Below are 13,009 nucleotides of genomic sequence, written 5' to 3'. Positions count from 1 at the left end.
CATTTGGCGAAGTTCTGAATTCTGGATGGCCGCCTCCCGCGCCTCTGTCAATTAAGCGATGTTGAATTTGACATGGTCGGCCAATTTAGATTTAGCATGCGGCACGGATATCTGCAGCTGAGTCGCGACAGGTGGGTTAGCCTCGCGGCCATACATTAGGAAAAAGGGCGAAAATCTGGTCGCCGCATGCGGAGCCTTTCTGTATGCCGCCAAAACCCCCGGAATATGAAGGTCCCAATCGGTCTGGGATTCCGAGACCTGTTGGGACAGCATGGACGTGATAGTCCGATGCAGACGCTCCACCATCCTGTCAGTTTGCGGATGATATGGGGAGGTACGAATTTTCTTCGTTCCCAGGAGCTCTCACACTTCGTGGAGAAGTTTACCCGAAAAAATTTTACCCTGGTCGGTCAGCAGCCGCCTCCGGAGCACCCTTGTCGAGGACGTAGCCCTGGACAAAGGCCTCCGCGATGGCTGCTGCCGACTGGTTGGCGAGGGGCCAGGCCATAGGCCATCACGTAAAATATTCTACTCCGGTCAATAGGTATCTATTTCCCCTAGGTGTAGCGGGGAATGGACCCAGAATATCAAGCGCAACGAGCTTGTTAACCCGGGAAACTTTTATAGACTGCAATGGTGGGTTGGACCCCCGCGCTGGTGGCTTCCGTTGCGCGCACTGAGTACACGACCCTAAAAAATCATCCACGTCCCTTGCCATGCCCGGCCAAGAAAAATCCAGCTGGAGCATGGCAAGGGTTTTGTGAGTCCCCAGGTAAAGGAGTCACTCGTGCGCAGCCCACACCACTCTACCCCTCAATGCGGAAGGCACCACCAGCCGGTGACGGCGGGATCTCCCGTCCCAATGCATCAAAAGACCTTGAAATAACCCCCACGAGTCGACATTTTCCGCCCCCCGACCAACTCCCCCGATGCGACGGCGCAAAGCGAGGAGGGAGGTGTCCTCCATTTGGAGGCACCCCCACTCCGCAACCGACAACCCCTCCCATCGTACTCAATAGGACCGGCACCCGAAGGCGCATCAACGGCGGCCGCAAGGACCGAATCAGAGATCACATTCGGAGGTCTGCAACGCCCCGAACCCAGGAGGCAAGCGCACTCGGAGGTGGGCGGCAAACGCGACAGAGCGTCTGCGTTCGTGTGGCGAACGCCCTTACGATAAGTAGCAGAGGTGTGGACTCGAGTCATGTGACTTGGACTCGAGTCAGACTCGAGTCATGAATTTGATGACTTGCGACTCGACTTGGACTTGCATAACAATGACTTTGTCCCACCTATGAGATGTGGACTCGAGTCATGTGACTTGGACTCGAGTCAGACTCGAGTCATGAATTTGATGACTTGCGACTCGACTTGGACTTGCATAACAATGACTTTGTCCCACCTCTGATAAGTAGTTTCAAAATCAAAATCCTGGAGAATCTCCAACCATCGAGACAATTGGCCCAATGGCTGTTGAACCCGCAAGGCGTACTGCAGCGCCGCATGATCTGTGCGGACGGTGAAACGTTGACCGTACAGATATGGGCGATATTGCTGAATGAAGTAAACGATCGCCAATAGTTCCCGACGGGTAACACAGTACCTTTGTTCCGCCGGAGACAACACCCGACTGCCGTACGCAACCACATGCTCTACGCCCCCAACAACCTGCGAAAGCACGCCCCCAATGCCCGTGTTTCTTGCGTCCGTATCGAGCAAGAAGGGTTTCGTAAAGTCAGGGTAACTCAACGGCGGAGCCCCCACTAGGGCGTCCCGGAGGGAGCGAAAAGCAGCCTCCTCCTCCTGACCCCAATGAAACTTGACCCCCTTGGATGTCAAGGCATGTAAGGGTTTCGCAATCGTAGCGAAATCAGCGACAAACCGACGGTAATACGACGCGAATCCAATGAAACTCCTGACCTCCCCCACCGAGGTGGGCGTCGGCCAGGAGCTGACACATTGCGTTTTGGCGGGATCTGTGGCAGTACCTGAACGCCTGACAATGTGACCCAAATACCGCACCGATTCGTGGAGCAAATGACACTTCTGGGGCTTGAATTTCAAATTAGCAGCCCGCATTTTCAGAAAAACGGCACGCAACCTCTGGAGGTGTTCATCGAATGTTTTACTAAAGACGATGACATCGTCTAAGTAAATCAAACATGAATCCCATTGCAACCCCGCCAGGACCAATTCCATTAATCGCTGAAAAGTTGCCGGCGCTGAATATAGCCCCATCGGTAAACGGTTAAATTGGAAAAGGCCATGCAGCGTACGGAAAGCAGTTTTCGGTTTAGATTCATCATCCAGAGGGAGCTGCCAGAACCCGGACAACAAATCCAATGTGGAGAAGAACCGCGCCCCTGCCAGGGCATCAAGCGATTCATCCATCCGAGGAAGCGGGTATGCGTCGGCTACAGAAATCTTGTTCAGCCGACGAAAATCGACACAAAACCGCAATGAGCCGTCGTGTTTTTTAACTAAGACGATCGGCGCACCCCAAGGGCTGGTAGAAGGAGATATAATATCCGCAGCTAGCATGTCGTCTACGGCCGATTTGACATGATCCTTTTCGGCGGGACTCAACCGAAAAGGATTTTGGCGAATTGGCGCGCTGTCACCCGTGTCAATATGGTGTCGCAGCAGTTTAGTACACCCAATATCGTATTTGTTTTGACTAAAAACGTCGGAAAACTCGCGCAGGAAGATTCGAAGCCTCTCACGCTGTGAGTCGGACAGGTCCGATGATCCCACAAAAAGCGCATCCAGCCACCCCTCGTCACGGTCCGAATGCGGTCACGCCGGCGGAGTGGCACTCACCTGACCAATAACCGGTTCCTCACAGGGTACCGGCGTCGCATGCGCAAGCACGGTCCCTTGAGGAACCACAGCCATTCGCGATCCCACATTAAGGACCGCGATGAAGGGATCCCTGTCCCCTTTTACAATGGTCTGGGCCGCCATCAAATCGGGTCCGTTGACCCCGGCCCTAGACGGTCCCAACAGAACCCCCCGATCCCCAACGCCCTGGGCAAATGGTCGCCCCAGCCTAAGAGGCACGAGCATCTGAGCCCCCGGCGGTACGCGTACCGTCCTCGCCACCAGCGCCCGTACCGTCGCAAATGCTGTACGGACAGTAGCGGGAGAGGACAAAAACATCATACGTCGGCCCGACGGGAGTTCGATGCAACCCTGGTCGACCAAGATACGAATTGGCATTTTGGCCAAGAAATCCGTCCCCAACAGGCACGGAACCGCCAGCGAGGAGGAGACCAATATGGGGCCAGATAATTTGATGTCCCCAATACAAATTTGCGCGCGGATCTGTCCGATAATGCCCAGCGAGCCCCCGTTAGCAGCGTAGCATGGAACATCAACGGGGAGCAAAGGACGGCTTTGAACGGGGAGAATGTTATAAATCAAATCGGACACAATAGTTGCCGATGCTCCCGTATCAACTAAGACCCGCACCTCAACCCCATCAATATGCCCCACAACGACCGACGACCCCGACGACGCGGCAACAACACGATGGGCCAACTCGGACCACTGGCCCGGTTGGAATGCACTCCCCACTGTGGTACGTTTCGGCACGACGACAGGCAATTTTTGACCCCCGTTCATTGCAGTGCATGAGTGTGTCACAGGTGTGTGCGTAGGCCAAACATGTGGGGTGCCACGACTCGCCGGAGTTTGCTGGTGAGGCTTGGGTAGAGGCGCGACGTCCGGCCGAGGCGTCGCCTCACGCTGTCGAGGAGCCCGGCATCCCGAAGCCACATGGCCCCGGAGGCCACAGTTGTAGCAGCGCGTGAGCGCCCCAGATGGCTTGGGCTGATCCTGGCGGCTCGGTCCGTCCCGAGCCGGTCGTCCCCCAGCTCTCCACTCCATCGGCCGATCCACAGCGCAGACCTCTTCCGATGGGAGGGTGGGTGCAGCCACGGTATGCCTGGCCGCCGCCTTGCTGGCCTTGCGACGCTGGGACAGCAAGTTAGCGTGGATGTGCCGCACGGCCCGCAGGGAACACATCTCCGTGTCGTCTTGCGCCAAGACGACAATGTCCAAATCGTCCGCCAACAGCAGTATCTTCTCTGGCACCATGGCATCCACCCCTTCCTCATCCATCTGAGGGAAAGCCGCCTTCGCTAGGGCCAGGAGAGCTGTGCGGTATGCCAAAGGCGATTCCTTGGCGCCCCGCTGGCGATCGTAGAACAGCTGCCTGCAGTCCGAAGGTGGTCCATAGACTGCAGACAGGAGTTGAAGGGCCATTTGCAGCGTGGCGCGCTTCGCTCTTGGCGCCGAGGTGAGGGTAGCGAGGGCGTCACTGTCGAGGATCGCCGGTAGCGCGCGTAGCGCCTCGTCATCCGTCCATTGTGCCATTTTTTGGTGAGCGAGGAAGCGTCTTCGGAAGCCTCCCCAGTCACCGTCTTCCCCCATGAACTCCTTGAGAGGTGGTAATCGCTGCTGTAACGCGGCGTCCGCAGTTGAAGATCGCGCCCCGTCGTTCCCGCCACTCCGTACAGTTTTGGCGGGAAGGGCGGGTGGCATCGGCGGTCGCTCTTCTGGTGACACGCCGGCCGCCATTGATGACGTGGCGGTTCCTGGTTGGCGAGAGTCGGTCGCCTGACGTAGCCCGGCTCCGCCCTCAGCACCCACTGTACTGATGGCGGCAAATCCGACTTCCAGGCCCGTAGAAATGGCGGGAACCGGCGCCACGTGTCGTCCGTCATCTCCCCGTGCCGCTCCTCCAGCCCCCAGGCGAGTAATTTCCTCCAACGTGGCGGCTGCTGCGTAGAGTAGCTCCGCCAGGCGGGAGTGAGCCAGCCGTAGTCCATCAGCCGACGGTCCCCACCCGTCCTGCCGTTGCGGTGTGGGTGGACTCGGCCCCGGTTGCTCGGATTCGCCCTCCGCAATCTCGGGCTCTGAGTCGGCCGAGGTTTCCTCCTCCCCCGGTTCCCTGGTACGAGCCGTCCGTCTTGTATCCATCCTTAGAAGACCCCACTTCTGACACCAGTTGTAGTAGGTTCCAGGAGACTTGGACGACGTAGTTGGAGGCACACTTATTTATTAAGCACAAAGTATATAACAGGCCGAGATGTACAACACTTGAAGGGGTATCGGCCCCTTCACCCGTCTAACTGGGAGATCCACACTCTATGTCACAGCTAGCCTACTCCTAGGTCCTCCACTACCGGGCTAGGGGAGGCTAGCTAACCCAGCCCTGGTTAAGCTGGGATTACGGCACCCTGAGTCCCCAGACCGGCTCTTACAAGAGCATCGGCTCTAGGCTCTCGGGGCCACGCCACTGGCTTGCCCTGGTCGGTCCTGAGAAGGACAGCGAGCCAGGGGAGTCCCAGGGCCTATCTAGCAGGTCTTCTTGCTTCACTGGTTAAGGCTGAACACTGAACCCCGAGCCCTCCGGCTCACCGCCTTATATAGCAACTCCCCCCACTGAGGGGTGGGGCCGTGGGGGATCCCAGCTCCGTGTCAGCCCCCCAGGCTGAACTGGTGCGGACGTCGATGTAAGCGCCTCTCGGCGTACGGGCATAACCATGCCCAGTGTGTTTGTTAAGCCCTCCGTAACACCTCTACACTTCTAATCATTCCAACCTAGGTGTCTGTGTCATGACCCACACAGAGATTAAAGTCAACCAACAGGATGACTCTATCCCGAGGTCATAGAAGGCATCTATCTGACTCATCAGCCTTGTTTGCATCCCTCCACTGATGTTCATCTTTGGTGGGGGCGTAAGTAACCACCACCATTCCTTAACTCCTATGCACAACAGAGGCACACACTGTAAAATAATAAACAAAGCAGACACACATATAAACCCATAGCCACAGACAGCTACACACATAGATACATTAACACAATGTCACAAAGAAATGTACAAGAATAGAGCTTGTATGTCCATGTTGAACTTATTTTGCAGTGTACGTAGACAACTGTGATAATCGGAGGTGCGGGGGAAAGATAACAAATTATTGCTATAACTGACAAAGATAAATACTATATAGAAATAAACGAAATATTTTAAACGTTTAAAATTGTACAAAAATAATTGGTTTAACTTGTAACTTATGGAAAGCCTAAGGCCCAGGTCTGGGTGAGGTGCTGGGCCTCACCTCAGTCCTCGTCACAAAAACGGCGACATCCAATGTAGAGAAAGAGGAAGGGAGGTGATTTTTTATTAAGCAAAAAAAATACATCCACAAATATACGAATGTACATAGACGAGTACAAATACATCACCACTACAATTCGCCACGTGTTCACAGACATAGCCACACACACTCAGAATGCATCCAAAGATAAAGATCCACCGTATAGCCTTGACTGTTGGGTCAAATGCTGTGAGCAAGTTACATCTAAGAAAGCCAACACGGCACACGAGGTCGGGTGCTCAGCACCACGCCCGGCCGCCTTTGTATCCCCAGTGGCGATATTTACACATTACACTAGCTACTCATTTGAGGCTTAGTCGACATGTGGGAGGCCCAGGACCGGTTCAGATAATTAATCATCGTCACTGGTGTTGGTCCGTGAGTGGGAATCAAACTCGGGTGGCCGGGTTCGTTGAGCACCACGCTAACCGCTGCGCCACCACTCCCAACAATATACATACAAAGATTCCTCATATAGGCTTTAACATACTTCGGGTAAATGGACGAACTGGCGGTACACTCGTGCAGTATAACAACACGGGTCCTCATGGAACAGTGTGACCGTGTCGCTGTTACCCCTTGAGTGAACTGCAGCCTCTCCATCAGACGTTTCACTTCGATTCGTATGGTGGTGTTGGTGACGCCACGAGTCCGAATCTTTTGATGCCACCGTCCGCCAAGAAATTATTATGGAATTAATCGAGGGTACGAGCAGTCAAATCTCCCTTTGGAACACGGAGCCAGCCAATGCTATACGGCAACAGACTGTGAAGCTTCGTGTTCAGCTGCGTCGACATCACGAGAACTGATTTTGACGCACCACAACCACCACCCCACGATATTTTTTGACTGAGGTCTGGAATCAATGGAAAATAAATAATAGTTGCGAAAATTGTACAAATTATTTTTTTGTATCGCGCTACACCGGTGTACCGCCAGTACGTCCACGTGCTGTGAGCGAGCACCGATGAAGGCCAGCACGGCACACGAGGGGGTGGGTGGCCAACACCACGCGTACACCGACACACCATGCGCCTCTCTGCCACCGTGATGTCAGCAAAGCGCTTGTGCCAAGCTAGGTGCATATACTCACGTGCACATGCTTTGTGAGTGAAGTCTGTCCGTGGCCGGCACTTCGATGAATGATGCTGATGGTGGTGATGATGCTGCTGATGGTGGTGATGATGCTGTTGGTGGTAGTGTTGCTGATTATGTTGATGATGATGTTGACAATAACAGTTGTGATGACGTTGATATGAATACTGCAATAGTCATAATGGTGATGACCATGGTGTTAGTCGTGATGTTTACGTTGATATTTTAAACCGGTAACGCGCCGCACCGTATTGGGTCACTCTGAAAGAGAACGACTCAGAGGCGCGACTGCCCAAGTTCTTCGGTCCTCTATGTATCAAAGTGTTGTCGACTAATTAATCAGTGTTTACATTTGGATGGAAACCAGAGACACCTCGGAGAAAACCCAGGCGTGCGACGGGGAAACGCTCTATCCGATTCAGACGGGATCGGTGGAGTCCACATTTGTTTCTGTACCGCATTCTCCTGGGGAGCCCGGGCACCTCAACACCCACAGGATGCAAATGTGCGTGATCCACCAACCCTCGCCTCCAGCACTGCGTTACAGGCCACGTGCAGAGCCACCACCAAGTGATGTTGAAGATGGTGGCGACGATGGTGGCGATGATTGGGGTAGTGGAGCGGTTAGCGCGCTGCGCTACTAAACCCAGCCACCCGAGTTCGATTCTCGCTCAGGGCCAACACCAGTGACGATTATCTGAACAGGCCCTGGGCCTCCCCTAGGTCGACTCAGCCTCAAATGAGTACCTGGTGCAGTGTGTAAACATTGTCACTAGGGAGACAAAGGTGGCCGGGCGTGGTGTTGGCCACCTACCCCCTTTCGTGCCGTGCCGTGCCGGCCTTCATAGGTGTTCGATCACAGCACTTGCCCCAACAGTCTGTTAAAGGCTATCCAGGGGATCTTTGTCTTTGGTGTTAATAATAATGTTGATGAAAATGATGGTTTACGAGGATGATGTTAATTGTGATGATGGTGACAAAAATGGTGAGGATGCTGGTGATGATGTTCATGTGGTGATGTTGGTGATGAGGATAATGAGCGACTACGATCGAATTACCAATTTGCAGCGTGCTTCCTCCCTCCCTCCGCCACGTGTCAATTTCTGTTGTTGTCTTTCCCCCGTACCTCCGATTAGCACGGTTCGCTACGTACGGTGCAAAAGAAGTTCAACATACATATTGTTCACATGCCACCTATTGTCTCTTGCTCACCTATTGCCTCTTGGTCACCTATTGTCTCTTGCTCACCCATTGTCTCTTGCTCACCCATTGTCTCATGGTCACCCATTGTCTCATGGTCACCCATTGTCTCATGGTCACCCATTGTCTCTTGGTCACCCATTGTCTCATGCTCATCCATTGTCTCATGGTCACCCATTGTCTCTTGCTCACCCATTGTCTCTTGCTCACCCATTGTCTCATGGTCACCCATTCACATATTCGCATAATGTCTGTTGATACCTGTGTATTTTCTATTGTCCATTGCTACGGCAGTTGTCTATGTTAGTGGACACGGACCGCATCCTCCCATTGCTCACCGCTGCCCGGGTGTTGAGCTATTCAGCATCTATTGCCAACTGCTCCTCCACCGTGTATCTGTTACAATGTGCATCGTTACCACGTTGAATGACCTGCTCCTATTGTCTATCGTTCGCCTATGCACAGTCGATTGCTCTGTATCGCCTCTTCTTCCGAATCCCAAGAGTGTCCATCTACTGCTTATTGTCGAGTGTCCATGAGTGACCCGCTGTTTAACGACTCCGCTCCGCTCCGCTGCCGATTGATTGAGTCGCCTCTGCTCACCGCATTAACGATGTACCGTCCATTCGCATCGTCAATCTCAACCTCGGCACCACCTATGTCGGCATGACCACCACCACCAGCACGATCACTCTCTCTTAACTATTGGCATGTATTCCATGCACACCCATACAACTACACCGACACACACACCTACACATGTACACACACGCATGCACGGACACACCTACATAAGCACACACACACAGAGTATGCACACACACAGAGGATGCACACACACATACCTAAACACGCACACGTCCATACGCACAAAGATCCTTCGTGTAGCCTTAACACGATGGGGTGGGTGGCCAGCACCACGCCCGGCTGCCTTGATCTGCCTCGCGCTCTTCTCACATCACAACAGGTACTCATTTGAGGCTGAGACGACCTAAGGGAGGACCAGGACCGGTTCAGATGATCGTCACCGGTGTTGGCGATGAGCTGGAATCGAACTCGGCTAGCCAGGTTCGTAGCGCATCGCGCTAATCGCTACACTACCGCTCCCCATAACAAGGACTCACACAGCCATTCGTATATAATAAAGACACAGATCCCCCGTATAGCCTTAACAGACTGTTGGGGCAGGGGCTCTGAGCGAGCATCTATTCATATATACACAGCGTGCACTCAACCCACACAGCACTCACCCACACAGCACTCACCCACAGCACCCACACACAGCACACACACAGCACTCACGCATGCACTCACACATTGTGCACACAGCACTCACCCACACACAGCACCCACACACAGCACCCACACACAGGACCCACACACAGGACCCACACAGCACTCACTCACACACAGCACTCACACAGCACTCACCCACACAGCACTCACCCACACACAGCACTCACCCACACACAGCACTCACCCACCCACACAGCACTCACGCACACACACAGCACTCACCCACACAGCACCCACGCGTGCACTCACACAGCACTCGTGCCAGGCTAGGTGCACTTTGATGCCGTCGCGTGACATGAGGAAAGCGTGCTACAGGCAGGAACAGAGCCGGGCAGCGTGCAACCCCTCGCACACACCCACGCACACCCAAGCACACCCTCGCACACACCCACGCACACACACACCCACGTACACACACACATGCACACACCCACGCACACGCATGCACACGCACACACCCACGCACACACACCCACGCACACTCACGCACATGCACACCCACTCCCACGTACACCCACACACACGCGCACACCCACGCACACCCACTCCCCCTCGCATACCCCCCCACGCACACACACACACCCACGCACACACATTCATCACTCCCACCACGCAAACACACCCATCCATCATCCCTACCAAGCACGCACACACCCACGCATACACCCCCCCACGCACACACACACACGCAAAACCCCATTCATCGCTCTCCCCACGCACACACACACCCAAGCACATCCGCAGCACACCAATCACGCGCACACACATCTATTACACTCCCCATGCATGCACGCACACACACACACACCCACCCCCATGCACACGCACGCACACCCGCAATGCACCCCCACGCATCCCCGCAATGCACCCCCACGCACACCCGCAATGCACCCCCACGCACACCCGCAATGCACCCCCACGCACGCCCGCAATGCACCCCCACGCACACCCGCAATACACCCCCACGCACGCACACCCGGCCACACCTGCGCGTGTCGCCTGTGCGCCCGGCCCGCCCGGGGCCGCTCCCCACATCCCTCGCCCCGGGTCCCTCCTCCTCCTCTCTCTCCACCTCCTCCTCCTCCCTCCACCCTCCGCCTCTTCCTCCTCCTCCTTTTCCCGCCATCAGCCGCTCCCTGCACAGCTGGAGGTGACGTCATACGGGTGGGATCAGCAGTTGTGACGTCTTGGAGATGGGATCAGCTGTGACGCCAGGTGGGTGGGATCAGCTGTGGTGACGTCACGTCGGAGGGATCAGCTGTGTTGACGTCACGTCAGTATTATCAGCAGTGATGACGTCATGCGGGTGGGATCAGCAGTGGTGACGTCATGTCGGTGGATTCAGCTGTGTTGACGAGAGGGTGGTGGAATAAATTGTGGGGACGTCCCGTTAGTGGGATCGGCAGTGATGACGGCATACGGGTGGGATAGCTAAAGTGACGTCATGTCGGTGGGATCATTGTGGTGACGACCAATATCGATAAGTTATTTTTGGGTTAGATCGCGTACATTTCTAAATGTTGTTAAAACCCGCCACCACCCGACACACCTGATGAAGCTGATTGTAATTTCTAGCGAAACGTCGTACTCAGATTGTAAATGTTGTCGCTTTGCTCTCCAACACACCGGTTAGTGCTGTACTAGTGACGAATTGCCACGTTCTGTTTACGTGACAACCCTTACTCGTTGGCTGTTTCAGTTTTCAGTTTCATTTATTCGGTATAGCCCTGTGAGCCATTTGGCTCTTGAATCGGGTGCAACCGCAACAAACAAAAAACAAAAACATGAACAAGAAAACATCTTAAAGTGACTATGTGACTAAGTGCAAACAGAAAATTCGGGAAAAAAACCAAGAAAAAAGCACCGTAGACCAACGCTGTGTGCAAAAATCACAGTGGGATGCAAGTCAAACAACAACAACCACAAGACAACTTAGATTAAGGCCATCAGTCTAACTCCGTGCTACAATAAACAAACATGGCCAAACCAAAAAGATGTGTCGGGTGGTAGCGGGTTTTAACGACACATTTATATATTTACGCGATAACCCCCCAACAAAAACTATTATGAATTATTAATGATAAATACATTATAGGCTTCACTCTTTTCGGCAATATCGGAGCTGTGAAGATTGTGTTAGGACAATGCATTAATTATCAAAACACGTTTGCATATTTACCACAAGAATGTGTGTATGCATTACTTCTTTGCACTTAATCGGATGTCTGGTTAAAGCAGATTATTTGGTGATTGAACATCTGCACACCTATTCGTGTTATTGTCGGAGAGGATAAATTCGATTATTTTTTTCGTAATTTTGATACCGGCCAAAAGAGTCCCAACAGTTAGTTGATTAAGTTTTAGAGCCAACACTTCTCCCACTTTTCACCCAGCCAACTGGAGAGTAACACAGGCTTAGTGTTTCTGACATGACATTAAACTATCAATTGCATATTTAAGTAGCACTGTTAAGCGACGAACATATATAATACTAGCTGTACTACCCGGCTTCGCCCGGGACTTGGATTCACCACGCCCAACCAACCACCTTTGTCCCCCCAGTGGCGATGTTCACGCACCAGTTACTCGTTTGAGGCTGAGTCTAACTAGGGGAGGCCCAGGACCAGTTCAAATAATCGTCACCGGTGATGGCCGTGAGCGGGAATCGAAATCGGGTCGCCGGGTTTGTAGCGCAGCGTGCTAACCACTACACTACAATACGTTACGCTTCCACATGCGCGGGTCACCTGACAGATTTGACGTCACTGCTCACTTGCCGTGCAAAAAAAAATCTATGCATTATTGACCCCCCCTTCCCCTTAAAAAAGTGTATTTTTATAATTTTGCATGGATAACAGTCTGGAAAGTACCCACATGGCAAATTTCAAGTTTGTTGCGTGTCGGGAATTACGCTAAATATTTTGAACAGACACACAATCACAACTTTGCCTTATATATATGGAGATGTATTACATATTAGATTGTGCTGCACTGCTCTCTGCTGGCCGGACTGTGTTGCTGGCCGCGCTGAACGTGGCATGGCAGCCAGGGTTGGTGGATAACGCACGGATTGTGAAACTCCCTTCTACCCGAAGGCGGTGCAGCGAAGTGTGTGGACTAATCTCCATCTGTCCCTTCTGTATGGAATTGATTATTACCCCCTTGGCACGCTTCGACATCTGTGAAAAAGAGCTTTATATCTCATCGGATTCCTCCAGTATGAATAAAGATTCTAATTTCGGTTCTTTGCGTG

At 53.2% G+C, this 13,009-nt stretch overlaps 1 protein-coding gene across 5 annotated transcripts in view; it reads right to left on the bottom strand.

Annotated features, from left to right (window-relative positions):
* LOC144942413 (semaphorin-4C-like) overlaps window positions 1-10,843 on the bottom strand; it is a 50,333-nt gene extending 39,490 nt beyond the window's left edge. Inside the window, exons 1-2 of one of the 5 annotated variants that reach the window (XM_078869269.1) lie at window positions 10,743-10,836; window positions 8,319-8,405 (exon numbers count right to left, since the gene is read on the bottom strand). In XM_078869269.1, coding sequence (XP_078725395.1) covers window positions 8,319-8,405; window positions 10,743-10,791 — 136 coding nt within the window. In that variant the 5' untranslated portion in view covers window positions 10,792-10,836. Of the gene's footprint in view, window positions 1-8,318; window positions 8,406-10,742 lie in introns of those variants that run through there. The other 4 variants (XM_078869270.1, XM_078869271.1, XM_078869274.1 and 1 more) reach the window with 4 other exon arrangements.
* Window positions 10,844-13,009: the final 2,166 nt, after the last annotated feature.

This window comes from Lampetra fluviatilis, chromosome 27, assembly GCF_964198595.1.
Source record: "Lampetra fluviatilis chromosome 27, kcLamFluv1.1, whole genome shotgun sequence".
Classification (NCBI taxonomy): domain Eukaryota; kingdom Metazoa; phylum Chordata; class Hyperoartia; order Petromyzontiformes; family Petromyzontidae; genus Lampetra; species Lampetra fluviatilis.
Note: the sequence above shows the minus strand (reverse complement) of the source record. Positions and strands in the feature narration are given on the sequence as shown.